The sequence below is a fragment of the Pseudoliparis swirei genome, chromosome 15 (assembly GCF_029220125.1).
Source record: "Pseudoliparis swirei isolate HS2019 ecotype Mariana Trench chromosome 15, NWPU_hadal_v1, whole genome shotgun sequence".
NCBI lineage: Eukaryota > Metazoa > Chordata > Actinopteri > Perciformes > Liparidae > Pseudoliparis > Pseudoliparis swirei.
The window spans coordinates 21,822,121-21,847,641 of record NC_079402.1 but is presented as its reverse complement, the minus strand read 5'-3'; the positions used below and the strand labels follow the sequence as shown (position 1 = coordinate 21,847,641).

At 51.7% G+C, this 25,521-nt stretch overlaps 2 protein-coding genes across 6 annotated transcripts in view; both read right to left on the bottom strand.

Annotated features, from left to right (window-relative positions):
- Nucleotides 1-1,014: 1,014 nt before the first annotated feature.
- fsd1l (fibronectin type III and SPRY domain containing 1-like) lies at nt 1,015-8,254 on the bottom strand. 4 transcript variants are annotated; one of them, XM_056432973.1, is made up of 13 exons: nt 8,098-8,254; nt 7,397-7,492; nt 7,160-7,291; nt 6,897-6,998; nt 6,792-6,814; nt 6,545-6,666; nt 6,071-6,292; nt 5,748-5,846; nt 5,166-5,295; nt 4,535-4,623; nt 2,216-2,470; nt 2,055-2,143; nt 1,015-1,841 (listed from the first exon to the last, which is right to left on the bottom strand). In XM_056432973.1, the coding sequence occupies exons 1-13, from the start codon at nt 8,113-8,115 to the stop codon at nt 1,770-1,772; spliced, it is 1,449 nt and encodes a 482-aa protein (XP_056288948.1). In that variant the 5' UTR covers nt 8,116-8,254; the 3' UTR covers nt 1,015-1,769. The 4 variants fall into 4 exon arrangements, with proteins under 4 accessions (XP_056288948.1, XP_056288947.1, XP_056288946.1 ...); XM_056432972.1 differs by having other exon boundaries at nt 1,015-1,828; nt 4,535-4,620; nt 8,098-8,250; XM_056432971.1 differs by having other exon boundaries at nt 1,015-1,828; nt 8,098-8,249.
- A 233-nt stretch (nt 8,255-8,487) lies between these two features.
- apc (APC regulator of WNT signaling pathway) overlaps nt 8,488-25,521 on the bottom strand; it is a 31,075-nt gene continuing 14,041 nt past the window's right edge. For both annotated transcript variants that reach the window (XM_056432947.1, XM_056432946.1), the window contains 11 exons: nt 25,403-25,516; nt 25,262-25,324; nt 24,981-25,034; nt 24,805-24,891; nt 24,083-24,461; nt 22,643-22,738; nt 22,399-22,538; nt 15,480-15,557; nt 15,284-15,400; nt 14,836-15,050; nt 8,488-14,144 (listed from right to left, as the gene is read on the bottom strand). In XM_056432947.1, coding sequence (XP_056288922.1) covers nt 9,173-14,144; nt 14,836-15,050; nt 15,284-15,400; nt 15,480-15,557; nt 22,399-22,538; nt 22,643-22,738; nt 24,083-24,461; nt 24,805-24,891; nt 24,981-25,034; nt 25,262-25,324; nt 25,403-25,516 — 6,315 coding nt within the window. In that variant the 3' untranslated portion in view covers nt 8,488-9,172. The remainder of the gene's footprint in view (nt 14,145-14,835; nt 15,051-15,283; nt 15,401-15,479; nt 15,558-22,398; nt 22,539-22,642; nt 22,739-24,082; nt 24,462-24,804; nt 24,892-24,980; nt 25,035-25,261; nt 25,325-25,402; nt 25,517-25,521) is intronic.

The following is a 25,521-nucleotide window of genomic DNA, read 5'->3' as shown; positions in this document are numbered from 1 at the left end:
GTCCCAGCTGATAGCGACCAATATCCTGTGCCGCTGACGTGCAGGGCTCTGACTAGAAGCTCCCAGTCTATTCAAACCTGCTCCCGTCGCCAGTCTTCAACCAGATGTGGATCCAGAGTATTCACCGTGGTCAGAGGTGGATACCTGCGCAAAGAGATTATTTACAGTGCCGTTGGAGGCGCGCTATCCCCAGTAGCACTATCTTCGCCATGGTGAGGTACATCTGGTGGCATGGGTGAGCCCAGGACGACCAGTTCCCCATCCTGGCTGCAGGAGGCTGCCGGGTCCTGGCTGTGTTTAGGCCCGCCTATTGCGCACCGCCAGCGCATTGCTTTTCTGTTGGGGTCTGCTCCCTTAGCCCTGCCTCAAGAGGCTAACCCACAAGGCAGTGGGGCTATCTGCCCATAGCTGGGGCGGTGGTTGATGGGTGCCAGGGCATGTCCACCTTGTGGTGGGCCTGCACACCGCATCTCTGGGGCCCACTGCTGCTCCGAGATCCCCTGCAGTTTAGCCTGGGACCGCAGGGTACCCAGTTACCATGTGTGGCCACGAGGAGGCACTGCAGGAGGTGGTGGAGAGGCTATGTACTGGCAGAGGAGACTTACGCTCTCGGCTCCTCTTTTCACCCCCTATGAGGGAGCTAGCCAGCGGCGGTAGCTGAAAGCAGAGAGTTGCAAGCAGAGGGCAGCATGCAACATGCAGCATGCACTAACTACAAGCACTTCTGCACTACTGCACTAGACGCTTCACAGCCACCCTGTGTGATGACACGCACGCACACAGGTGGTGGTCAGGAGAGAGAATGCAGCTCTAACACATGAAGCAGAGACTACTATGCAACCAGGAGTCGCCCCCCTCCTCCTCCCTCCTCCTTCCTTCCCTCCCTCAGACTCAATGGAGGATTAGCTCTTAATTAGCTCTTAATGCTAATCCACTGTTTCTCCCACTGACCTCAGACCAGTTCAATATCTGGTAAACTGATCTGAAGTTTCACAATAAAAGCTTTCACATCAGTGCTTCTGATAGTTTTATGCTTTATTATATTTTTCACAGTTAATTATAAAGTTATCTATAAAACATTTAATCAGAGCTGATGTCAACAAACATGAAGAATCAATAACTAAAACATAAAGAATTAATAACGAAAACATAAAGAATCAATAACTAAAACATGATGATCAATACAAACCCTTCCGTATGAATTAACTGATTCCAGGTCAGATATTAACATAATAAATATAATAAAAGTCTTTTACACAAACTTCAAATATATAATTTACGTCCACATAATCACAGCTTGTTGCAGCCTTCAAAATAAAAGCCAGAGGGAATAGGCAATGTTTTCTTCCTTATGCTTTCTTCAAAATAAAAGTCCTACATTTAAAAACAACACGTTTCATCTTGGAGACGATGACTTCATGTTACATGTTTTCATAGTTAATATAGTTTTCTATAGTTTGCAAACAGCAATATTACACATCTTCAAATTAAAAGCTCAAATTAAAACTATGGCTTCTGTCCATACTGTGATCAATAATCTATATCTTATTAAAATATCACATTTATCTTATATTTCATAAAGACAACAATTCACAAGTATGTTCTATATACATGTAATATTATACTATTTCTGGAATAAATTAAAATTCATGAATACAAATTAATAAATACAAATTAAATAAATTAAATAATAACTATTAAAAATATAAACAGGTGATGAGTTGATTTACTGCGACAAGTTGCTGAGGCTCCGATTGTTGGAGAGGAAATTACCCATGAAGCTCGGCACCTGCAGGCCCGTTGTTATGGTGATCCCGCCGCACCAAACCTGCAACACAGTTCTACTAGTCAGTACTACAATGTAGTACTATAGTGTGGTACTACTACAATGTAGTACTACAGTGTGGTACTACTACAGTGTAGTACTACAGTGTGGTACTACTACAGGGTAGTACTATAGTGTGGTACTACTACAGTGTAGTACTACAGTGTGGTACTACTACAGTGTAGTACTATAGTGTGGTACTACTACAGGGTAGTACTGGGGTACTCACTGTGAAGGCGGGCAGCAGCGGCTGGCTGAACTTTATTTTGAAGGCGTGGATGAGGCGTGGCCGCGTGGCGTCCATGAAGGACAGGTCTCCTGAAACACAAAGCTCAGGACGTGAAGCCGAAGACGACGTCGACAACTCTGAATCAAGTATTCAGTCGTCACCGTTGTCGTAGTCGCAGTAGATTCCGATTCGCTGAGGCAGCGGCCAATCGAGAGGCTTGGCTTTGTTGTTGTGCTTCGCGGCGAGCGAGCTCTGCAGCCATTGGCTGGCGTGGAGGCACCACGAACCGGCGCTCTTCCCCAATTGGTCAAAACGGCCCAGACTGGCCCGATAGGCCACGCCCACACTGAACGACTTCCAGTCCGCGAGGGGGCGGAGCTCCCAGTAGTGACAGCCACCTGTTATCTCCTGGTCACCTAGGAGACAGAGGGAACAGACAACAGTCAGTTGCAACCTTCAAAATAAAAGTCTGCCATTTAAATCTTAACCTGAAACTAAAACTGCAACTTATTAAATAAAAACCGGCAAGAATAATGAATAATAACTATAAAAAGAATGTAAGAGGTCAAATATCAGATTTTGTCTTTTATATTTTCAATCAATATTTGAAAATGACTAGAAAACAAAATGTATGTATTTAATGTTTTGACTTAAAATGTATACCAAATATAAAATATGTATAAATGAATGTTGATATTTTAAAGACGTGAAGAGCATCAGCTGTAGTGTCAATATGAGGTATTCATGTATCATGTATTCATGTCTTCATGCCTTCAAGTATTCATGTCTTCATGTATTCATGTCTTCAAGTCTTCATGTCTTCATGTATTCATGCCTTCATGCATTCATGTCTTCATGTATTCATGTCTTCATGCCTTCAAGTATTCATGTCTTCATGTATTCATGTCTTCAAGTCTTCATGTCTTCAAGTCTTCAAGTCTTCATGTATTCATGCCTTCATGCATTCATGTCTTCATGTATTCTTGTATCATGTATTCATGCCTTCATGTGTTCATGTATCATGTCTTCATGTCTTCTTGTATTCATGTGTTCATGTATTCATGTCTTCATGTATTCTTGTATCATGTCTTCATGTCTTCATGTATTCTTGTATCATGTCTTCATGTATTCATGTATTTACGTCTTCATGTATTCTTGTATCATGTCTTCTTGTCTTCATGTATTCATGTCTTCTTGTATTCATGTCTTCATGTCTTCATGTATTTACGTCTTCATGTATTCTTGTATCATGTCTTCTTGTCTTCATGTATTCATGTCTTCATGTCTTCATGTATTTACGTCTTCATGTATTCTTGTATCATGTCTTCTTGTATTCATGTATTCATGTCTTCTTGTATCATGTCTTCATGTCTTCATGTATTCATGTCTTCTTGTATCATGTCTTCATGTCTTCATGTATTCTTGTATCATGTCTTCATGTCTTCATGTATTCATGTCTTCTTGTATCATGTCTTCATGTCTTCATGTATTCTTGTATCATGTCTTCATGTCTTCATGTATTCATGTCTTCATGTATCATGTCTTCATGTCTTCATGTCTTCATGTATTCTTGTATCATGTCTTCATGTCTTCATGTATTCTTGTATCATGTCTTCATGTCTTCATGTATTCATGTCTTCATGTATTCTTGTATCATGTCTTCATGTCTTCATGTATTCTTGTATCATGTCTTCATGTCTTCATGTATTCTTGTATCATGTCTTCATGTCTTCATGTATTCTTGTATCATGTCTTCATGTCTTCATGTATTCATGTCTTCTTGTATTCATGTCTTCATGTCTTCATGTATTCTTGTATCATGTCTTCATGTCTTCATGTATTCTTGTATCATGTCTTCATGTCTTCATGTATTCTTGTATCATGTCTTCATGTCTTCATGTATTCTTGTATCATGTCTTCATGTTTTCTTGTATTCATGTCTTCATTGTATGTGTTCATGTTTTCATGTGTTCATGTTTTCTTGTATTCATGTCTTCTTGTATCATGTCTTCATGTCTTCATGTTTTCTTGTATTCATGTCTTCTTGTATCATGTCTTCATGTCTTCATGTTTTCTTGTATTCATGTCTTCTTGTATTCATGTCTTCATGTCTTCATGTTTTCTTGTATTCATGTCTTCTTGTATTCATGTCTTCATGTCTTCTTGTATTCATGTCTTCATGTGTTCATGTTTTCATGTGTTCATGTTTTCTTGTATTCATGTCTTCTTGTATTCATGTCTTCATGTGTTCATGTTTTCTTGTATTCATGTCTTCTTGTATTCATGTCTTCATGTGTTCATGTCTTCATGTCTTCTTGTATTCATGTCTTCATGTCTTCATGTCTTCTTGTATCATGTCTTCATGTGTTCATGTCTTCATGTCTTCATGTCTTCATGTGTTCATGTCTTCTTGTATTCATGTATTCATGTCTTCATGTATTTACGTCTTCATGTGTTCATGTATTCATGTGTTCATGTACCCAGCACGGTGTACGACTCTCCAGCGAATCGCTCGCGTCCTGCTCGGCTGGCTGCCGTCTTATTGGGCGACGGCGTGGCGCTCCGGCTGCTGAGGACCAATCAGACACCAGGACTCATTAAAGTCAAGTTATTAAAGTTATTAAAGTGATTAAAGTCATTAAAGGTGGAGCACGGAGGTGAAACAGCCAATGAGGTCGTGACAAAGCGATGAAAAACACAAAATAATATTTAACTTTAAGTTGATTAAAAAGTAATAAAATCACCACAATCCTAATATTGTACTACATATAAGTACTTTACTTTATAGAAATACATTCTAAATGGACAAGAGTAGAGCAGATGGAAGAGACGACAAGCTTCATATTAACTCAACCTGAAAAGAACAACAAGTAAACAAAATGAAGTTAAGCAGAGTTATAGAGACGCGGATGTGACGTCAGCAGCGATGTGATTGGCCGCATGGAGTGAGTGATGGCGGATGGAGAATGGTTGCTAAGGCAACCTGTCTGTACCTGAGCGGGAGGCAGAGGACGCCGCCTGCAGGACGCGGGGCTCGAACACACGGACACAAGCAGAGGTTAAACCGGCTCAGGACCAGGTGACCACCGCGGCGCCGTGACGATGCCTCACCTGCTCCTGCTCTCCTTCCCCCTCAGCCGGGGGTCGTGACCTTTGACCCCCTGAGGCTCCCAGGTCACAGTGTCCCCCTCCACCTTCAGCTCCGCGTGAGCCGTCACCGCGTCGAAGCCAAAGTTAAACGCTGCAATGAAACACGTAGAAGAAGTTAAACGCTGCAATTAAACAAGTAGAAGAAGAAGTTAAACGCTGCAATTAAACATGTAGAAGAAGAAGAAGTTAAACGCTGCAATTAAACAAGTAGAAGAAGAAGTTAAACGCTGCAATTAAACAAGTAGAAGAAGTTAAACGCTGCAATTAAACAAGTAGAAGAAGAAGAAGTTATACGCTGCAATTAAACATGAAGAAGAAGAAGAAGATATCAAGTTAAACTGCATGACACGCAGATATTTTCGGGGAGAAATCTCACAAGTTCCTTCACAATAAAAGAAAAAGACTCTTATTAATCATAGGAACAAAATTAATAAGTTCAAAGAGAATTTCAGTGACAATAAACCAATTAACAAAAATAAAGACATAAATATGTATAAAATGTCTCCGTGTCTCTCGGATCAGTCCAGCCACTCATGTGATCACCTCTGGTTTCCATGGCAACCGGCTCAGAGAACTCGCCGGCTGCCGCTTTGTTTCTGGCTCGAACTCGAACGACCACGAAGCGGGAATCGAACTTCAGACCTGAAACGGACATTTGTATTAATTCATTATTATATTAAATGATTAACTTACTTTTCAGAATAAAGTAATTGAAATTAATTAAACACATTATTTTCATAATTAGGTGAATTAAAATCTTATAATATTTAATTCTTTATCACTTTTATAATAAACACATGATTACAAATTTAAATGGTTGAGGCTAACTTGTTAGCATGCGGCTAACGTGACCTCTGACCTCTCACCTGAGATGGTTACGTGTGTCTCTCTGATGTCGTGGATTTTTTCCCAGCATGCATCTCCTGCGGCTCTCAGCGAGTCGTCCCGGTTCGTTTTCCGGTATTCTAGTTCGTAGCGTTTGATTGGTCCGCTGTCGCCGTCGGCCTCGCCGGATGGTTGCCAAGCAACCACGATGCTGTTGTCACGGGTGACGCAGATGGAGACATCGATCTCTGGAGCTCTGGGAACTGTAAACAACAATAAAGACACTGTAAACAACAAAGATAATGTAAACAACAAATATACTGTAAACAACAACAAAGATAATGTAAACACCAAAGATAATGCAAACAACAAAGATACTGTAAACAACAACAAAGATAACGTAAACAACAAATACAATGTAGACAACAAAGATAAACAAATGAAACAAAACATGAAACAAAAAACAGAGAAGAAAAAGAAAAAATTGAAGAACAACAACAACAACAACAGCTCACCGGGCAGGAAGTGAAGTCTCATAAGCCCCGCCCTCTCCGAGCTGAAGTCGACGGTGAACTTGGACATGTTCTCTGACACCAGCGGACGAGTCGTCAGGCGGAACGCTGCAGCCATGGTTACCCTGGCAACGGGGGGGGGGGGGGGGGCGGGGTTACTGTGGCTCGGTCAGAATTCTGAACTCTGATTGGTTTAAAGTGTTTTAATGTCGGAGTAGAAATCAACGAGGAAAAGAGAGAAAGAACAAACCGTTCTTTGATTTGTTTTGCAGCCTGAAAAAGAAAACAGATTAAATGAGTTATTAAATATACTTTCAGTTCTCATATGATCACTTTCCACGAGGATATGTGCTACCTGGATGAATTCTTCTTCGTTGGTGATGGTCAGCGTGTGATTGGCGAAGTGCAGCAGCTGCTCACACGACAGCAGAGCGGCCCTCCCCTCCGCCTCCTGCTTCTGGAACAACACAGCAGAGAGAACATCAAACTCTTTAGATGTTCTTCAACTTCATGAGGCGGACATGAAGGATTCAACTTGGAGAACATTTGAGGAGCGAAGCCTGAAAGAACATCTGAGTTTATCAAATTATATAACGATAAATATAAGACAGTGGTTACCTGAAGCTCCGCCTCTTTCCTATGCTTCTCCTCTTTAATTACATCATGAAGCTCCGCCCCCTTCTCTGCCAGGGCGGAGCTTAGCTGCTCAAGCTCCGCCTCCAGCTCAGTTGTCACGTTACATGACTCCTCCTGATTGGATGGAGAGAAGTTTACTTGGTTGTCTTTCCAGCTCCGATCACCCCCCCCCCCTCTAAGCCCCTCCCTTAACTCCCTCCTAGCCAATCAGCTGCTGACCTGGAGTCCCGTCAGTGTGTTGTCGACCGTTTCCAGGAAGTTGTGTAGCTCTTCATTCTTATTGGCCAACGTGCTGATGATCCTGCACAGAGCTTCCTGGTAACAAACACCTGACAGGTTAGCAGGTGGTGCAATGATCATCACCTTCATCATCATCACCTTCAGGACTCTGGTAGTTCACGTGTCCTCATAGTTTTGTTAGTACCTGAATGTACCTTCTAAATATTTTATAGAGGTCGAGTTACACAGAGAGAGAGAGCGAGAGACAGACAGATAGGTAGAGAGAGAGACTAACAGATAGAGAGACTAAGAGAGAGACAGAGACTAACAGACAGGTAGAGACTAAGAGAGGGAGAGAGAGAGAGAGAGACTAACAGACAGGTAGAGAGACTAAGAGGGAGAGAGAGAGACTAACAGACAGGTAGAGAGACTAAGAGGGAGAGAGAGACTAACAGACAGGTAGAGAGACTAAGAGAGAGAGAGAGAGACTAACAGACAGGTAGAGACTAACATAAGGAGATAGTCTTATCTGTAAATCCCTTTCAAAGTGATGCTCACTCGACCAGAGAGAGGACTTTGCCTGCTAACAGCTAGCAGCGAGCTAACTCTCTTTCTTTCTCTCCCTCTCTCCTCCACGTGGTATCGACCCGTCAGCGGACACGTGACCTGTTATTATTGATCATCGCTGATCAGATTCTTACCTTCTGAGTGTCCATCATCTGAGAGGAAGAGGGGAAGAGAAGGACGTAGACGGAAGTGAAGTTACGCACATCACAACGTTGCTTCCGGTTTGCAGTGTCAAAATAAGAGTCTGAAGGAACTAAATACTAATATTGTATAAAAGTGGAATATATATAAATATTGTTTAATCCTTTTAATTCGCATTATGAATAAATAGACTATGACTAAAGAATACTAACATGTGTGTGTATATACACACACACACACTACGTACCTTTCTAAATTCTTCTTTTTCTTCTGTGACTAATTCTGAATCTTCACGTTAACTTATTTAAGCGTTAGCTTCAGTGTAACGGGCAACATCATAATAATATTTATATAGTTCTCTGATCTGTAAACAAACACAGACGTTTTGCACCTAAAATGTTGAATTTATTGATCATTTAACAACGACAGGCCGTCGCCTCGAGGACCAAGCTTCTTCTTAAATCAGGAGCAATAACTTACGTACAGTGTTATGAGGACTCCTCCGACCGGCAGCCGGGACACTAAATCATTCCATCTTCACGCCGTGTGACGAGTCGGGAGCAGCTGTTACTTATTCAAATAACGTTAAACTTTGAATCTGTCAAACGTCTCCACACGGAGAGAATAAATTACTTTCTACCCGACGACAGGAGAGAAACAATAGTTTGTTTTCAGAACCAAAGAGGAAAAAAAGAACAAGAAAACTTCCCGAAGAGCAGAATCGTCTTCAAACGCCACAGAAACATCATCATCGTTGTTATATCACCATGGTAACGGCATCGTTAAGGGGGCGTGGCCATGCAGGATCACAGGCAGAGGGGCGGAGCTAAGCGCTACTCATCATTTTAGTGGTATAAAAACATAAAAAGTTCATTTTTAAAGTGTTTCTCTCCTTGAATAAAGAACCTTGCTTGAGTGGCAGGTGAGAGGAGCCAATGGGGGGGAGGGGGCGGGGCTAACACTTAAATACAGACTCACTTCCTGAACAGTTCAGTCCACAAGCAAACACGTTCTCACTTTTCTTCTTATTTACATTTCCTCCGACCGCGGCGGCCATTTTGTGCCAAACTACACCGACGTCACGATGTACGAGCCGCCCTCGCCGCCCTTCGGCTCCCGGTTCTTGGTGACAGGGGTGGGGATGAGCGAAGGTCGCGTGGGGGTCGTCGACGAGGACGACGTGGTGGAGGCGGCGGCGGGCGTGACGTCGCCCTTCCTCGGGCTCGGCGTGTAGTTGAACGGGCTGACGCGAGCCGCCACGGCGCCGCTCCGCTGCTGACTGCGCTGCTGCTGCTGCTGCTGCTGTTGTTGTTGTTGTTGTTGCTGTGGGCGTTCGGGCGGCTTGTCGTCGAGGCTCTCGCAGCTTTGGCGCAGGTTGAGGTTGGAGGAGGAGGAGGAGGAGGAGGAGGAAGAGGGGATCTTGGAGGGCGGCGGGCAGTCGATGACGGGCGGCGCGTTGGCGCTGGGCGAGCGGGCGGAGGAGGAGGAGGAGCGCGGGTTGTTGACGGGACAGTCCTCCAGGCGGACCCACACGTCCTCGGCGGCGACGCGCCCGGCCGCCGCCTCGCCGCCGCTCTTCGCCTTCCTCCACGTCCCCTTCAGCCGCACGCCGCTCTCCTCCTCGCTCCGCCCCTTCTCACTGGACTCGCTGGACGCCGACAGCACGGAGGACGAGCTGCCGCTCCGCTTCCACGTGCCGACGCGCGGCAGCGACGTCGACTGTTTGCCGGCTCCGCCTCCGGCGCCGCCGCTCTCCCGCTTCCAGGTGCCGGTGCGGTTGATCCTCGACGCCGTCGCCTCCTGAGGGCGTGACGGGCTCTCGGACTGCGAGCGGTTGGCGTCGTGTCTCCTGGTCGCCGACGGCAGCGGTGCGTCGGGGCTCGGCGGCGAGTCCAACGCCGCCGCGGCCGCCGACTCCTCCAGCTTCCTCTTCAGCGTCGGGCTCGGCGCCTCTTTGATGAAGGTCGACTGGCGGACCAGCGCCGGCTTCTCTGGCTCCGCCTTCTGCTTCTCTGGCTCCGCCTTCTGCTTATCTGGCTCCGCCTTCTGCTTCTTGGGCGCCGTGGAGACGCTCACCCTCGACGCTGACTCGCTCCTCGGGATGCCGCCGCCGCTCCTCGCCGCCGCGCTCGGTTTGGCCGGCCTGGAGGCCGAAGACGAAGACGACGAGGCGCTTCCTGGCGACGCCGTGCGCGGCGTCTGAAGCAGCTTCCCTGCTTTCTGATTGGACGTCGCGGAAGAGTCCCGAGAGGGTCCGCCTCCTCTGTCGACGCCGTCGACGCCTCCTGGAGCTTTGGCCACGGCTGCCGCTCTGGGCTTGCTCCGCCCCCTGGCAGCTGGCTCCGCCCTCAGCTTCCCCGTGATCAGACTCCTGTAGACCTTCTTCCCGCCTCTCAGCGCCTTCGCCGCCTCCTCCTCTTCCTCCGCCTCCTCCTCTTCCTCCGCCTCCTTCTTCTTCTTGGCCTCCAGCGTGGTGCGCTCGCCGGCATTCAGGATCCTCGCCCCTTGCTTCATCGGCGCCGCCTCCTCCTTCACTTCCTCTTCTTCTTCTTCCTCCTCTTCTTCCTCTTCTTCTTCCTCTTCTTCGTCTTCGTCTCTGGTGGGGTTGTTGGCGGCCGGCAGGCGGAACGGCGAGCCGACCGACTTCAGGGAGAGAACCGAGTCGGAGTCAGATGACGGTTGGCGGGACAGCGGCGCCGCGGCGGCGGCGTTCAGGCTGCTGACGATGGAGTTGGCTCCTTCCTGTATCGCCTTCCAATCGAACGTCTCGGAGTCGGGGGAGGCGGGGCTTCTCGGAGCATCGGAAGGCTCCTCCTCGGCCAAAATGTAATCTTCGGCTTTGGATCCAGGAAGGGGCGTGGCCACGGCGGCGGCCTTCTTCTTCTTCTTGGGCATGGCGGAGCTGATGCACTCCTGCAGGAGGTCGTCCTCCGAGTCGATGCTCAGCGAGCTGAGCGACGAGTTCCTGGAGAAGCAGACGGGCGTGTCCTCCACGTGGAACGCTCGGGGAGCGTAGCAGCTCGCCGCAGGGGGGCGGGGCTTCAACTCCTCTTGCGGAGGAGGAGGAGGAGGCGGCTTCTCTCGGCGCTCGGGCGGCGGGGCGAACTCCTTGTTGTTGTTCTCCTGGTCGATGTCGCTCAGCGAGCTCAGCGACGAGTTCCTGGAGAAGCAGACGGGCGTGTCCTCGATGGAGAACTTCTGACGCTCGTCGGACGCCGTGGCGTTGGCGGCGGGTTTCGTTCGAGGGAAAACCGCCGCCGTCTGCTGCTTCCTCTTCCTGCCTTCCTCCTCCCTCGTCTTCTTCTCCTCGTCCTTCTCTCCGCCGCCGTCGTCTTCGTCGAAGTCGAGCGAGCTCAGCGAGTCGTTGCGCGAGAAGCAGCACGGCGTTCCCTCGATGGGCGTGTAGTGGTGCGGCGAGTCGAAGGTGAAGCCCGGCTTGGCTTTGGCGGCCGCGCCGCCGTGCGGCGCGCGCTGCGGCATCGGCTTCACCGGCGACGTCGGTTTCTTCTTCTGCTGCTGCTGCTGCTGCAGGCCGAGAGGGGGCGGGGCCAGAGCAGGAGGAGGCGGGGCTTGGAGGTGCTCGGTGTTCAAGGACGCTCTGATCGGTTTTCGGGGTCTGGCTTTGGGCATGGCGGCGCTGATGCACTCGGCGAGGATGTCATCGCCGTTCTCGCCCTCGGGTAGCCCCGCCCCCCTCCTGTGGGCGAAGGTGGGCGGGGCTACAGGTAGCTCCTCATTGGGCGGCGAGTCGATGGTGAGGTCACTGAGCGAGGTGGCGGTGGAGAAGTTGAGCGGCGTTCCCTCCACACAGTAAACTCTCGGCATCTCCTCCGACAGCGGAGGCGCGTCCTTCCTTTGCTGTGATTGGCCGCGGCTTTGAGGTGGGTGGAGCTTATAGACGGGCAGCTGGCTGGGTTTCCTCAGCGCCGCCTGCTGCTGCTGCTGCTGTTTCTTTGGTTTCCGTGACGACTTGGGCATCGCCATGTTGATGCACGCTTCCAGGATCTCGATGTCGTCGTCGTCGTCGGATTCGCCGAGGATCGGCTCCGCCCCCTCCTCCTGGCCGCGCCCCCCCTCCTCTTCCTTCTTCTTCCCCTTCATCTCCGCCGCGATGTACGGCTCGTCCAGACTGAGCGCGCTCAGACTGGAGGCCCGCGAGAAGCCGTGCGGCGTGCTCTCGGTGGCGAAGTGCAGCAGGACGTCGGCGCCGCTCTCCTCCTCCTCGTCCTTCTTCTTCTTCTTGGTTTTCTCCTCGTCCTTGGTGCTCTGCGGCGGCGGCGGCGACAGCGGCGGCGGCGGCGTCTTGGCGCGGCTCGGCGGCATGGTGTGGCCCGGGCTGTCGGGCAGGTCGCTCGGGCTCACCACGCCGCTCGGCATGCCGCTGCTCGGCTCGCTGGAGCGCACCGAGCTGGCGATGGAGGACGTGGCGAACGAGTCCAGAGAGCTGACCGACGTGCAGCGGCTGAACATCAGCGGCGTCTCCTGGGCGTACGGCTGCTCCGGGGGGCTCTTGGGGGTCCTGGCGCCCGACGACGACGCTACCTGGTGGTGGGCGTGGCCGTGGTGGGCGTGGCCGTGGTGGTGGTGGTGACCGCGCCTCCCTCGCGAAGACGGAGCCGAGGCGGCGGAGGCTGCGGCGGCCGCGGCGGCCACGGCGGCGGCCGTCTGGCTCTCCGCCTCCTTCTGCTGCCTCTGCTCATCCTTCTCGCCGACGGGAAGCGTCGGGTAATCGTTGCCGCCGCCGCCTCGGCTCCGCCTCTTCCGCCCGATGACGTCGCCGTCTTCCTCCTCGTCTTCCGATGACAGCGAAGAGAGCGAGCTGCCTCTGGAGAAGCAGATGGGCGTGTCCTCCACGCAGTAAGTCTGCGTCATCTCCTGGTTGCCTTTCGGCACCGTCCGATTGGCTGCGGGCGGAGGGGGGCGGAGCTTGCCAGAAGACGAGGACGGAGGCGACGGGCCCGAGGGGGCGGCGGCCTCCTCCGGCTTGAACAGCGGCTTGCGGGCGGCGTCGGCGCCGTACTTCAGGCTGTAGTCGATCGGCTGCTCGACCGCCGAGTCGCCGCCGTAGCTCGACTTGGCGGCGGCGGCAGCGTAGCGAGGCTGCGGGGCGGACGCCGCGCGGCCGGCGGGCGCCGGGTCGCCGCCGCCGTCGTTCCTCCTCCTCAGCCGGGCGTCCAGCTCGTCGTCCTCGTCGCTCTCGCGGTGACTCGGGCTCTGCCGGCCGGAGTTCAGCTGCTCGTCCGAGTACTTCAGGCTGTAGTTGATGGGCGTGTCCAGCTCGCCGCCGTCGTCGTCCGCCATGTGGTTGGCGCTGCGGATCTTGTGCGCCAGGTCCGCCGGGTACTTGCGGTACACGCAGCACTTGTTGGCGCCGCTCTCGTCGGACGAGTAGAACGAGTCGGCCGACGGCTTCGTCTTGCCGCGGTTCCCGTAGCCGTCGGCGCTCGTGACGCTGTTGAGGCTGTCGCTGGACGCGCGCACGCTGGGCGGGAACGCCGGCCGGGCGTACGGCGCCGCCTCCTCGCCCGCCCTTTTCGACCCGTCTCCGTTTTTCGGGCTGGAAAGCACCGGCGTGTTGGCGTAGGAGCGCGGCGCGTTGGCTCCGCCGGGCCCCCCGGCGCCGTTGCAGCCCCGCCCCTTCCTGTGCGCCGCCTTGGGGCTCAGGTTGTCGATGTTGTCGAACGTCTCCGACAGCTGCTGCGCGTCCAGTTCCTCGAACAGCGCCTTCTGCTTGCGGGCGTGCAGCGACGGGGCGCCGGCGCCCGGCGACACCACGCTGGCGTCCTTGTAGCGCGCCGGCCGGTTGGCCATCAGGTTGCGCAGCGCGGCGGCGCTGCCCATGGCGATCATCTTGTGCCGAGAGTGGATGAGGTTGCGCAGCATGCCGACGGCGCCCAGCTCCCACAACGCCTCCTGGTCTTTGGCGTCCCGGGCCGACAGATTCCAGAGCGTCCCGCAGGCGTTGGACACGATGGTCAGACTGTGAGACTTCAGGTGCTGCAGCAGAGTCGGGAGGCAGCCGTGCTCACGCAGGATCTGCCTGCAAGACAAGACACAGGGACAAGAGGCATTATATTCTGGTTCAGCACCAACACTTCATTTCACTGGATTACACCTGAACGCATCATCAGAACATTACCTTCAGTACTCGTGTTCACTGAGCAGAGCCTGAATGCACCATCATGAAACTGAAGCTTGTCGACAGCTTGTTTACAGCTTGTCTACAGCTTGTTTACAGCTTGTCTACAGCTTGTTTACAGGTTGTTTACAGCTTGTCTACAGCTTGTCTACAGCTTGTCTACAGCTTGTTTACAGCTTGTTTACAGCTTGTCTACAGCTTGTTTACAGCTTGATTACAGCTTGTCTACAGCTTGTTTACAGCTTGTCTACAGCTTGTCTACAGCTTGTTTACAGCTTGTCTACAGCTTGTCTACAGCTTGTTTACAGCTTGTCTACAGCTTGTCTACAGCTTGTCTACAGCTTGTTTACAGCTTGTTTACAGCTTGTCTACAGCTTGTCTACAACTTGTTTACAGCTTGTCTACAGCTTGTCTACAGCTTGTCTACAGCTTGTTTACAGCTTGTCTACAGCTTGTCTACAGCTTGTCTACAGCTTGTCTACAGCTTGTTTACAGCTTGTTTACAGCTTGTCTACAGCTTGTCTACAGCTTGTCTACAGCTTGTTTACAGCTTGTCTACAGCTTGTCTACAGCTTGTTTACAGCTTGTTTACCTGTGCACTTCGTTGGTGGCGATGAGGCTGGAGACATTCCTCAGGATGCCGCCGCCGCTCTCGATGATGGCGAGCGTGTTGGTGTGGCTGCGGTGCGTCAGCGTTCCCACCAGGAACGCCAGCGCGCCGTCCACCGCGCAGATGTCCGCCTTGTTCTCCGTGCAGTGAGCCGACAGGTTCCACAGCGCGCTGAGGACGGACTTCAGGGTCGACTCCTGCGGAGCGAGAACCGACGGAGAACCCAGAGCTCAGAGCGATGTGCACGAGAGATACAACCGACGCCGTAAATACCACGGCCCTCGAACACATCACCGCTTGTTTTGCTTCTTCGTCATCGATGTCGTAATAGCTGAAGACGGTTCTCTCTACTTCTACTTCGATGGTTCCGTTTCCAGAGAGGAGCAGGACTTTTATTTTGAAAATCCAGACCGCGTAACGGGGTCGTTACCTTCTGCACCTCCAGGGCGCAGCCCGTCAGCGCCCGCACGCTGCCGACCTCACGCAGCGTCTTCTTGCTGTTGACGTCGGCGCGCCACGACAAGTTCCTCAACACGCTCGCTATCACCTGCACACAGTAGAGGTATGAACACACGGGACCATGACACATGGTGCACGGCCGAGGCTCCGCCCCCAGGTGAGTTTACCTGCTGCAGGTCTTCACTGTCCGACTTCAGCTGAGCGACCATCGCCCTCATGCAGCCCTTCATGGAGCACAGCGTGGCCTGGAGGGGCGGGAGCTGAGTGTGAGTGTGTGTGTGTATATGTGTGTGTGTGTATGTGCAGGGCTCCAGACTAACTTTTTTTACTAGGAGCACAGTGGCCCCTAACTTAAAATTTTAGGGGCGCAAGCAGAAAATTTAAGGGCGCACACTATAAATCGACTTGCAAAGTGTTCCCATCATTTTTACTTACTGATAAATACCCCCCCCCCCCGCCCCCCCAGAACGCAATTTTCGGATATTAGTCAGTCGCGCTTAATTCCAGGATGCTATATTTTCATTGGTTGCTGGATTGAATCTTACCCAGATACGGGTTTTTTCTGATTGGCTATTGTGTAGCCCATTTCTTTTTTTTGATTGGCTGATAAGTGGCACCTCACAGCAGAACGCAAGTTACGTATGTAACTATGGTTCTATGAATCCTGGATGACCGCCAGAGGCGGTGCTTAGCACTGGATATCTTCCGTCTTGCGCATAGCAGGTCGAGTATTAATAACAACAAAGTCACCCGTGACCTCGGATGACCCGCCCACCGGGTATAAGTTCCGGTGTCATCCCGAGATCAGTTCTACGGAATCTTCTCGCGAACTCACGAGATTCCGAGTGACTAAGAACTCTGGCGGTCATCCAGGATTCATAGAACCATAGTTACATACGTAACTTGCGTTCTATTTCATCCTTCCTGACCGCCAGAGGCGGTGCTTAGCACTGGATGACTTATACCAACAGAGTCACGAGGAATCCCAAGGAAACTACCTCATATGACTCAAGCAGAGGATTTGGACCACCTGCAATGCATGGAGGGTGTTCCCGTTCACTCTGTAGTCTCTGGTGAATGTGCGCAACGATGCCCCTGAGGCTGTTGCATACATATGCACCCATATTCCCCACGGGCATACCTCTCAGGGTCGCCCGTGATGTGGGAACGCCGTTGGTAGAACAACACCCTGCTCTGGATGGCAGAGCACGGACGTTCACCACCTATGCACAGGCAATGGCCTCCACTATCTAGTGGAACAGGCACTGTTCTGCAGTGGCATAGCCCTTCTTAGATCCACCCTAACTGATTAGTTTATGGTGGTCAAGCTGTGCAGGCTGGACAGGCTGGTTGAGACCCGAGCGTGCCAGCACCTTTGGGGGAAGCCACTGCTTTAGGCCGCAGTGTGACACCCGAGCCCTCTGAGTTCCCCTCAGACAAGGCTCATTGACCGACAGGGCGTGTAGCTTGCCTACTTGCTCTGCCGCAGTTATGGCAAGGATGAAAGGTCTTTGCCGACGGCAACCACAGCTCTGCCTCTGCCAAGGAGGAAGGAGGCGAGCATAGGGTGTCCAGTACCCGGGCAAGTCCTGGAGGAGCCCTCGGGGGCTCAGGATAGTCACTGAGGCCCTCCTTATGAAGAGGGACACCAGCTTGTTGCTGTTCCGCATCATTGTCGGCTTTAGCATGCTGCCCTGAAATGGCAGCTATGTAGGCCCTCAGGATAGAGGCAGACATGCCCTTAACTAGAAGGGATGACGGAGGCGTGAGTACCGTAGGCACGAGGCACCGTACTGGGTCCCTCCGTCCGCTGGTCGGGAAGCGGCTTCGGTCTGCACGTCTCGTAGACGGATGGCACTCCGGCATTTAGAATAGTCCTTTGGACTGATTCTGTTCAGCTGCTTCTGCTCTCCTGCGGCCAAGCCCTTTGTTGGGCACGGCCGGGATCGGGATGGCAGGTCCCACCATCTAGCTGTGCTAGGGGGTCCCGCATGTCAGCGAGGCACCGTGGCGTCTCACAGCGAAGTCTGTGCAGCCAGGGGAACCAAGTCCTGGCTGGACGCAGGCCACCAGCAAACTTCGGTGGCCCTGTTGAAGACCCCAGTAGTTGGCAAGATCAGCGGAAATGTGGGAACGCCTGGTTCCGTTCTCCTGGTCGATACCTCGCCCGACAATTGGTCAGGTGAAGGGTTACCGGAGTAAGAAAATCAGAAGGGCACGGAGCCAGAGCAGCTCTGCCGCCCTAGAGGCCCCTGGAGGTTCAAGCCAACACGTGGTTGAGGCGATGTCTCGCCTAACAAGTACATATTCCTCCCAAGTATGGCAGGAACTGTTTGAGCGCTAGGTGCATGGCCTGTGGCACCAGACCCAAGTGTCGCGAATAGACTGTCCTCTGGAAGTCCTGTACCGCCAGACTGCGCCCACTCGAGAGGCGGAGTCTGCTGTGGCGATCTCCGTGGGGCGGACCCCTTCCTGGGGATACCCTCTGACGGGTATGCTCTCACCCTCACGGGATAGAGCCGAGGGCACCACTGTGACCCCATCTTGTGCCTGTGGCCCTGGCGAAGGCTGTTAGGCCCTCCATGCGAAGGCGCGCGACAGCAGCCCAAGCATTTGCCCCATAGGCAAGGAAAAATGGATAAAAGACCACTGCCTGCCCCCTCAGAGAGTACCTACCTGCTTGAGTGACGGGCAGGCCCACTTAGTGGCTGCATCTAGAGCTATACCAATGAAGGTTATGCTCCGAGAATGGCTCAGAAAACTCTTTATGTTCACGAAGGCCCAACCGGCAGCGTGAGAAAAATGTAAGACAGCTGATGCAGCTGTCAATTTACCGATAGGCAAGAAGAGAGGATAAAGACAGCCATCTGCCCCCTCAGAGAGGGGAAGGCTGCAGAGGATGCTGTCCACCTGTCTGAGTGACGGCCAGGCCCGCTTAGTGGCTGCATCTAGAGCTACACCAATAAAGGTTATGCTCTGAGAATGGCTCAGACAGTTGTTTGTTCACGAAGGCCCAACCGGGCGGCGTGAGAGAGAGTGCAAGTAATGCACTGTGTGGCCCTAAATGGGTATGGCGCACATATCAGCCAGATCGTCCAGGATGGCAGTTTCCTCACGCCCTGGTGATTGCAGGGCGGCAGTAATGCCCTTTTGTAGAAACTCCTGGGGAAGTCCACATGGAAGAAGCCTGGGAATAACGGCTTTGGAAAGCATAACAGAGCAACCGTCTGTGAAGCATTCTAGGAGCCTGACAAAAGGCCTCCTTAAGTCGACAGACATGAGCCGATCTCCTCTGGAGACCACACGAAGGATGTCTGCTGGGCTCAGCCTGAGAAAGTCAAGATGTGGCGCCCCCGAGTCTGCGGGGTGTGGACACGGTCCTGCGAAGACCAGATAACTGCTGCCTGGTCTAACCGGCTTGCACCGTGCGCTGCTGCGCCTGTAGAGCAGGTCCCCTGATTTCACTGAGACAGTAGGGAGGTTGTTCCTACATGCCTCCAACAAGGGTGCCTGCGCCGGCCAAACAGCTGGTCTGAACCCTGGAGAGCATTAGGCGCCCAGGTTCTCTTGACGTAAGTGCACATGCCTGCAGCGAAGCATCACTGAGGCTGTAGTCAAGTATGACATATGAGGGGGAGTTGCCGTGTAGTAAGCACGGTAAAATGGTCACCTGAGAACCGACTGGGCTCGAGGGCACCGGTCATCCGCCTCGGAGTCCCTTGGGGAAAAAACCGATGGATGCGATAGTCAGCTCAATGGACGGCAGGGGACGAGGGCCACATTGGCCCATATCCTGCATGGACGCCGGGGTCGGTGATCTGTCGAAGATAGTAACCCTCAGATAGTCTCTGGAGGAGACTGAAAGGTGGCAGGGCCGGAATGCCCTGAAGAATGCACTAGCGTGCGTGGGGTTCCGGCTGCTGTATATCCAGCAGTTCCTGTGCCCTGCGAATGACGAACCCGATGGGGCCGTCGACTGCCCCCTACAAGGGGCTATGGCCTGAGGAATGGGAACCAGGCCCAGAGCGTGGGTGGGCCGCTTGTCCCGTCCTCCAGTAAGGAGATTGGTGGACACTGCCACTGGGATGTCCTCCTTGGGAATGGATCAGCCATGGGTGGATCTGATGCTTCAGTCCTCCCTGCACTAGGGTGGCGACTTATCTGAGCTAGTTCTGCGGTCAGCAGACCTACTCTATAAGCTAGCATGCCCGATTGCACTGCTAGGGGAGCCCCTGCGGCTCCTAGCCGGCGCTTGCAACTGGTCGGCTGGCCTGGAGCTGACCTGACCTGTCTGTTGGGGTCCTAGCAGGAGCTAGAGCGAGCGCACTCCGCTACTGCAGCGCAGGTCCTGTGGAGCAGGACAGAGACAGCCCGTCTAGTGAGGGGAGAGCGTAACGCTGCCCTCACTCGTACAGTAGCTGTAGCTGCTGGGGGTCGCAGCAGTAGCACTCCGCTACTGTGGCCCAGGTCCTGTGGAGCAGGACGGAGACAGCCCGTCTAGTGAGGGTATCAGCCACCACTGGCCTCACTAGCACGGTAGCTGTGGCTGCTGGGGGTCGCAGCAGTAGCACTCAGCTACTGTGGCCCAGGTCCTGTAGGACAGGACGGAGACAGCCCGTCTAGCGAGGGTAGAGCGCGGACGCTGGCCTCGCTAGTACGGTAGCTGTAGCAGCGTCTAGAGCGAGGACACCTCTTCAATACAGTAGCTGTGATTACTGGTGTCCTATCAGTAAACTTAAGCGAGAGCACTCTGTTACTGTGGAAACGGGTTCCGTGGAGACAGTTTAGAAAGCGGTCTAGAGAACAGCCTCTCTCTTAGAGAGAGGAAGTGAGGACACGCTTGACTAGTCCAGTAGCTGTAATTACAAGCATCCCACGAGTAGCCTGGGCGAAAGCACTGTGCTACGGGGGAGCAGGTCCTGTGGAAAACAGTCGTAGTGAGAGGGCAGGTCTCTTCGAGGACCCTCTCCACTAGTATGGCAACTGTACTTACTGGTGCCTCCCAGTAAGCCTGAGCGAGAGCTCTGCGCTACTGTAGACGCTGATCCCGTGAACACGGGTCAGAACCCAGCATGTCTAGTGAGAGAGTGAGGACACACCTCACTCCTCTGGTCTGTCAGCATTAGCGTGGCATCAGTTAGCCTGAGTGGAGACGCTCTGCTAGCTGCAACAGCGGCGATGTCATGGAGGTACATGTGCAGTATGCATCAGTATCGACTTATAGCCTCCTTAGCGTCCCCCCGGTGAGCCTGAGCGGGACGCTCTGCTCACTGGAAGCCGGTCGCGGTGTAGCAGTGTGGCATCCAGCCGCAACGAGCGGACGCGCTCTCGTTAGCGCTGTAATCGCCCACCAGTAGCCTGAGCGAGAGCGCTCCACTACTTGGGCCGAGGTCCTGTGGAACAGGAGGTAGCTGTCGGATTTAGCGTAGGCTCCGTTAGCCTGAGTGGACACACTCTGCTAGCTATGCACGGCGGCAATGCTACCACAGTCAACACACACGCTATCTCAATCGCAACAGAGAGCCGGTCGCGCCGGTGTAGCAGCACCGAGCGGACGTGCTCCCGTTAGCACACAGTTAGCAGGAACGAGCTCTGCTCCTGTGGGATATGCCGTCATAGGCAACAATTGTATTCGATCTCACCCGATTGAAGCTTCGCGGTGAAGGCGCTCTGGTGAAGACCGAAAAAGACTCGTGCGTTCTCCGGTCCGCCTCGACGGACCGCCGTAGAGAAACGCAACGTCCTCCTCCGAGGAGGAGAGCTCATCGCAGCCTCTGGAGGGCGACGGATCGCAACTCCGACCATTTGGTCACAAGGCTCCCCGCGACGAGCTTCAGTTAAACTTCAGCCTTAGCTGATGCCTGCGTTTGCGAGAAGATGAAAAAGAACTGATCTCGGGATGACACCGGAACTTATACCCGGTGGGCGGGTCATCCGAGGTCACGGGTGACTTTGTAGTTATTAGGAAGCTGAACTCTCTCCCCATCCTCCCACTCCGTCCTCTTTCAGACTCACATGTCTGAATGCTGCTAGCACAATTTATGTTGTCTATATGTTTACATGTTTCTTACTATTTTTGCACTTTATGTTGTCTATATGTTCACATGTTTTTTACTATTTTTGCACTCTATGTTGTCTATATGTTGCACAATTCACTTTATGTTGGACAGAAGAGAAACGCAATTTCGATCTTCTGTATGTTTGCACATATGGAAAATTGACAAATAAAACTGACTTTGACTTTGACTTTGATTAATACTCGACCTGCTATGCGCAAGACGGAAGATATCCAGTGCTAAGCACCGCCTCTGGCGGTCAGGAAGGATGAAATAGAACTCCAGGGGAGCGCTTGATTCCTCCACGGTGAGGGTAGCGCGGCTCATGTTGACGCGCTGCGGCACATTAAAACATTAAATAGCCGAGAGTTTTTTTCAGCGTGAGAAATACGATGTGTGGCGGGAGTGCGTGACGTAAGACCGAAATGCGTGAGTGTCACGCTCAATGCGTGACACTTGAGAGCCCTGCATTCGGCCTCCTCGGCGCACTGGTTAGCAGCCTCTTGTCTTCTCAATGGACTGGGAGTGGAGCTTTCATTGCACAGGTCACGGCACATTTTATGTTTCAGACTGGCGTTGTGTTTGATCAGCGTGTCGTGTTTTAATTGTGTAGTGCCAGTCTTATCAGCACATTTCTTGTTCCCCGCATGTTGTGGGAATCGACAGCAGAATGTACAGTTCATTGAATTGGTCTCCCTGAAATACCTCAGCCAGGTGAACTCGCGCAGCCACTCATCGCGAAAGCTGAATTTCCTGCCTTTTTTCGCCACGACCGTTTCCTCCCAATCTGGGATTTGTCTTCTCTATATCATTCGGTTTAGGAAGAAAGTACGAACTGATAGTCCGCTTCGCCATTGTCCATTGTTTACAGGAGACACCGCTTTGTAAAATCTTTGGATTCGCGCGATAACCCCCAAGACCCGCCTCTTTTCACACATTAGCCTATAACTGTGTCTAATTTTAGGCGCAAAATGCGACCATTTGGTCGCAGTCTGGAGCCCTGATGTGTGTGTGTGTGTGTTCCTCCCACCTTATTGGCCACGTCTCCGAAGGTGAGGTTGGTGAGCGCCATGCCGGCGTAGCGCCGCAGGGTGACGCTGTAGTGGTCGCTGCTCAGGCCGAACATCTCACAGTCCACCTGCAGCAGCTCAGCCACCGCCTGCAGACCGCCTGCAGGGACACACAACCCACGAGGATGAATACCACAGAGTCACAGAACCACGGAACCAGTCACAGAACCACGGAACCACAGAACCAGTCAGAACCTCACTGACCCAGCTCGTTCATGGCGTGTCGATGTTCCTCGTCAAAAGAAAGTTTCATGAGGACGCAGACAGCCGGACAGATCTGATGCTCCACTGGAGACGGCACTGAAGACACAACACACAGTATGTATACACAGTACACAGTAAGTATACACAGTACACAGTAAGTATACACAGTACACAGTATGTATACACATTATGTATACACAGTACACAGTATGTATACACAGTACACAGTAAGTATACACAGTACACAGTATGTATACACATTATGTATACACAGTACACAGTAAGTATACACATTATGTATACACAGTACACAGTATGTATACACAGTACACAGTATGTATACATTATGTACACAGTACAGTAAGTATACACAGTACACAGTATGTATACACATTATGTATACACAGTACACAGTAAGTATACACAGTACACAGTATGTATACACATTATGTATACACAGTACACAGTAAGTATACACAGTACACAGTATGTATACACATTATGTATACACAGTACACAGTATGTATACACAGTACACAGTAAGTATACACAGTACACAGTAAGTATACACAGTACACAGTATGTATACACAGTACACAGTATGTATACACAGTACACAGTAAGTATACACAGTACACAGTATGTATACACATTATGTATACACAGTACACAGTAAGTATACACAGTACACAGTATGTATACACATTATGTATACACAGTACACAGTAAGTATACACAGTACACAGTATGTATACACATTATGTATACACAGTACACAGTATGTATACACAGTACACAGTATGTATACACAGTACACAGTATTTATACACAGAAGCCTTTTCTGTTAGCTCTTTTCATCACAAATTGGCCAGCCATCGTTAGCCCGATAGTTAGCCCAATAGTTAGCCGATAGTTAGCCAATAGCTAGCCCGATAGTTAGCCAATAGCTCGCCCGATAGTTAGCCAATAGTTAGCCCGATAGTTAGCCAATAGCTAGCCCGATAGTTAGCCAATAGCTAGCCCGATAGTTAGCCAATAGCTAGCCCGATAGTTAGCCAATAGCTCGCCCGATAGTTAGCCAATAGCTAGCCCGATAGTTAGCCAATAGCTAGCCCGATAGTTAGCCAATAGCTCGCCCGATAGTTAGCCAATAGTTAGCCCGATAGTTAGCCAATAGCTAGCCCGATAGTTAGCCAATAGCTAGCCCGATAGTTAGCCCAATAGTTAGCCCAATAGTTAGCCAATAGCTAGCCTGATAGTTAGCCCGATAGTTAGCCTGATAGCTATCTTATTAGGTAGCCTGATAGTTAGCGTGCTAGATAACCTGCTAGATAGCCTGATAGCTAGCAAGCTAGTAAACCTGATAGCTAGCCTGATAGTTAGCGCGCTAGCTCCACCGGTCTCCCTGATTGGTCAGTGTGAGTGTGTGACATCACTCACTGGGGTTGTCCTCCTGGTCGACGCCCCTCTCATGGTTCTCCTGCCAGCTCCAACACTCCTCGCAGTAGTGGCGCACCTGCTCCAGCAGGTGGAGCACCCTGATCTCCCTCCGGCCGCGCTTGTCGTCCGGCTGGCTGTGGACGATGTTGTGCAATGCCGCCGACGCGCGCGCACGCGCCTCTTTGCTGCCGCGAGAGTTGCCTAGCAACAGGGAGTCCTTGTCGTTGCCGTGCAGCAGCTGGATGAGCAGCGGCAGGCAGCCGGACTGACGCATGGCGATGCACGAGTCCTGGGAGCTCGACATGGCGAGCAGCGTGCGCGACATGTCGTCTTTATCGTGGGTCCCCAACATAGACAGAAGACTGTACACCATCTCCACCTGTAGGGGGCGACACACACAACGCGTTACCACCTGTAGGGGGCGACACACACAACGCGTTACCACCTGTAGGGGGCGACACACACAACGCGTTACCACCTGTAGGGGGCGACACACACAACGCGTTACCACCTGTAGGGGGCGACACATGCGTGTTACCACCTGTAGGGGGCGACACAAACAACGCGTTACCACCTGTAGGGGGCGACACATGCGTGTTACCACCTGTAGGGGGCGACACAAACAACGTGGTACACTGTACACCACCTCCACCTGTAGGGGGCGACACATTGCGTGGAGGATTACGAGTGTTTGTAGGGTGTTGCTAGGCAGAATTAATAACCTTGGTTCCGAGGTGGCTTGTGATTCGTCGGGGCACAGAGTAGCTCGTCTCATTGGTCGGCTCGTGGTCCAACCGGCTGCCGGAGCTCTGGAGGAGGAAGACAACAAGTTAGAACAAGATAAAAAAAATAAAATGACCAAAAAAGACGAAGAGGAACAAAAGGACGAAGGACTCACCTGAGCTGCAGCCAATAATCCGCTGCTGTCGGTCGCCCCCGGAGCTTCCTCCACCTGGAGAGAGAGAATAATCAGATTAACACGTTTACGCAACAGAAAGAGAGTCAAACTAAATTTTATAAAAAACTGAAAAACCTGAATATAAATTATATTAATATTCACAAAACATTAGCGGATGGAAAAAACATTATTCTGAAAATGTGTAAATTCTGCGTTAAACTCGATGATGACATCATCGCTTTCAGACTCGAGTCTTTAAATTAAAGAACAGGTGAGCTCACCTGCAGCCGGGCTCCCAGTCGCAGGACGTCCTTATCGATCTGCTGGATACGAGAGACGCGGTCCTGAACACACACACACACACACGTGTCACTTCCTGGTGCCGGGCCTCCAGGTGCCGGGCCTCCAGGTGAGGGTCTCACCTGAGCTCTCCTCTCCATCTCCTGACAGGAGCCCAGCTGCTCCTCCATCGCGGAGCGGATCTGACGCGCCTCGAACTCCAGCTGACGCCGACTCATGTCCGTCTGCAGAGTGAACTGAC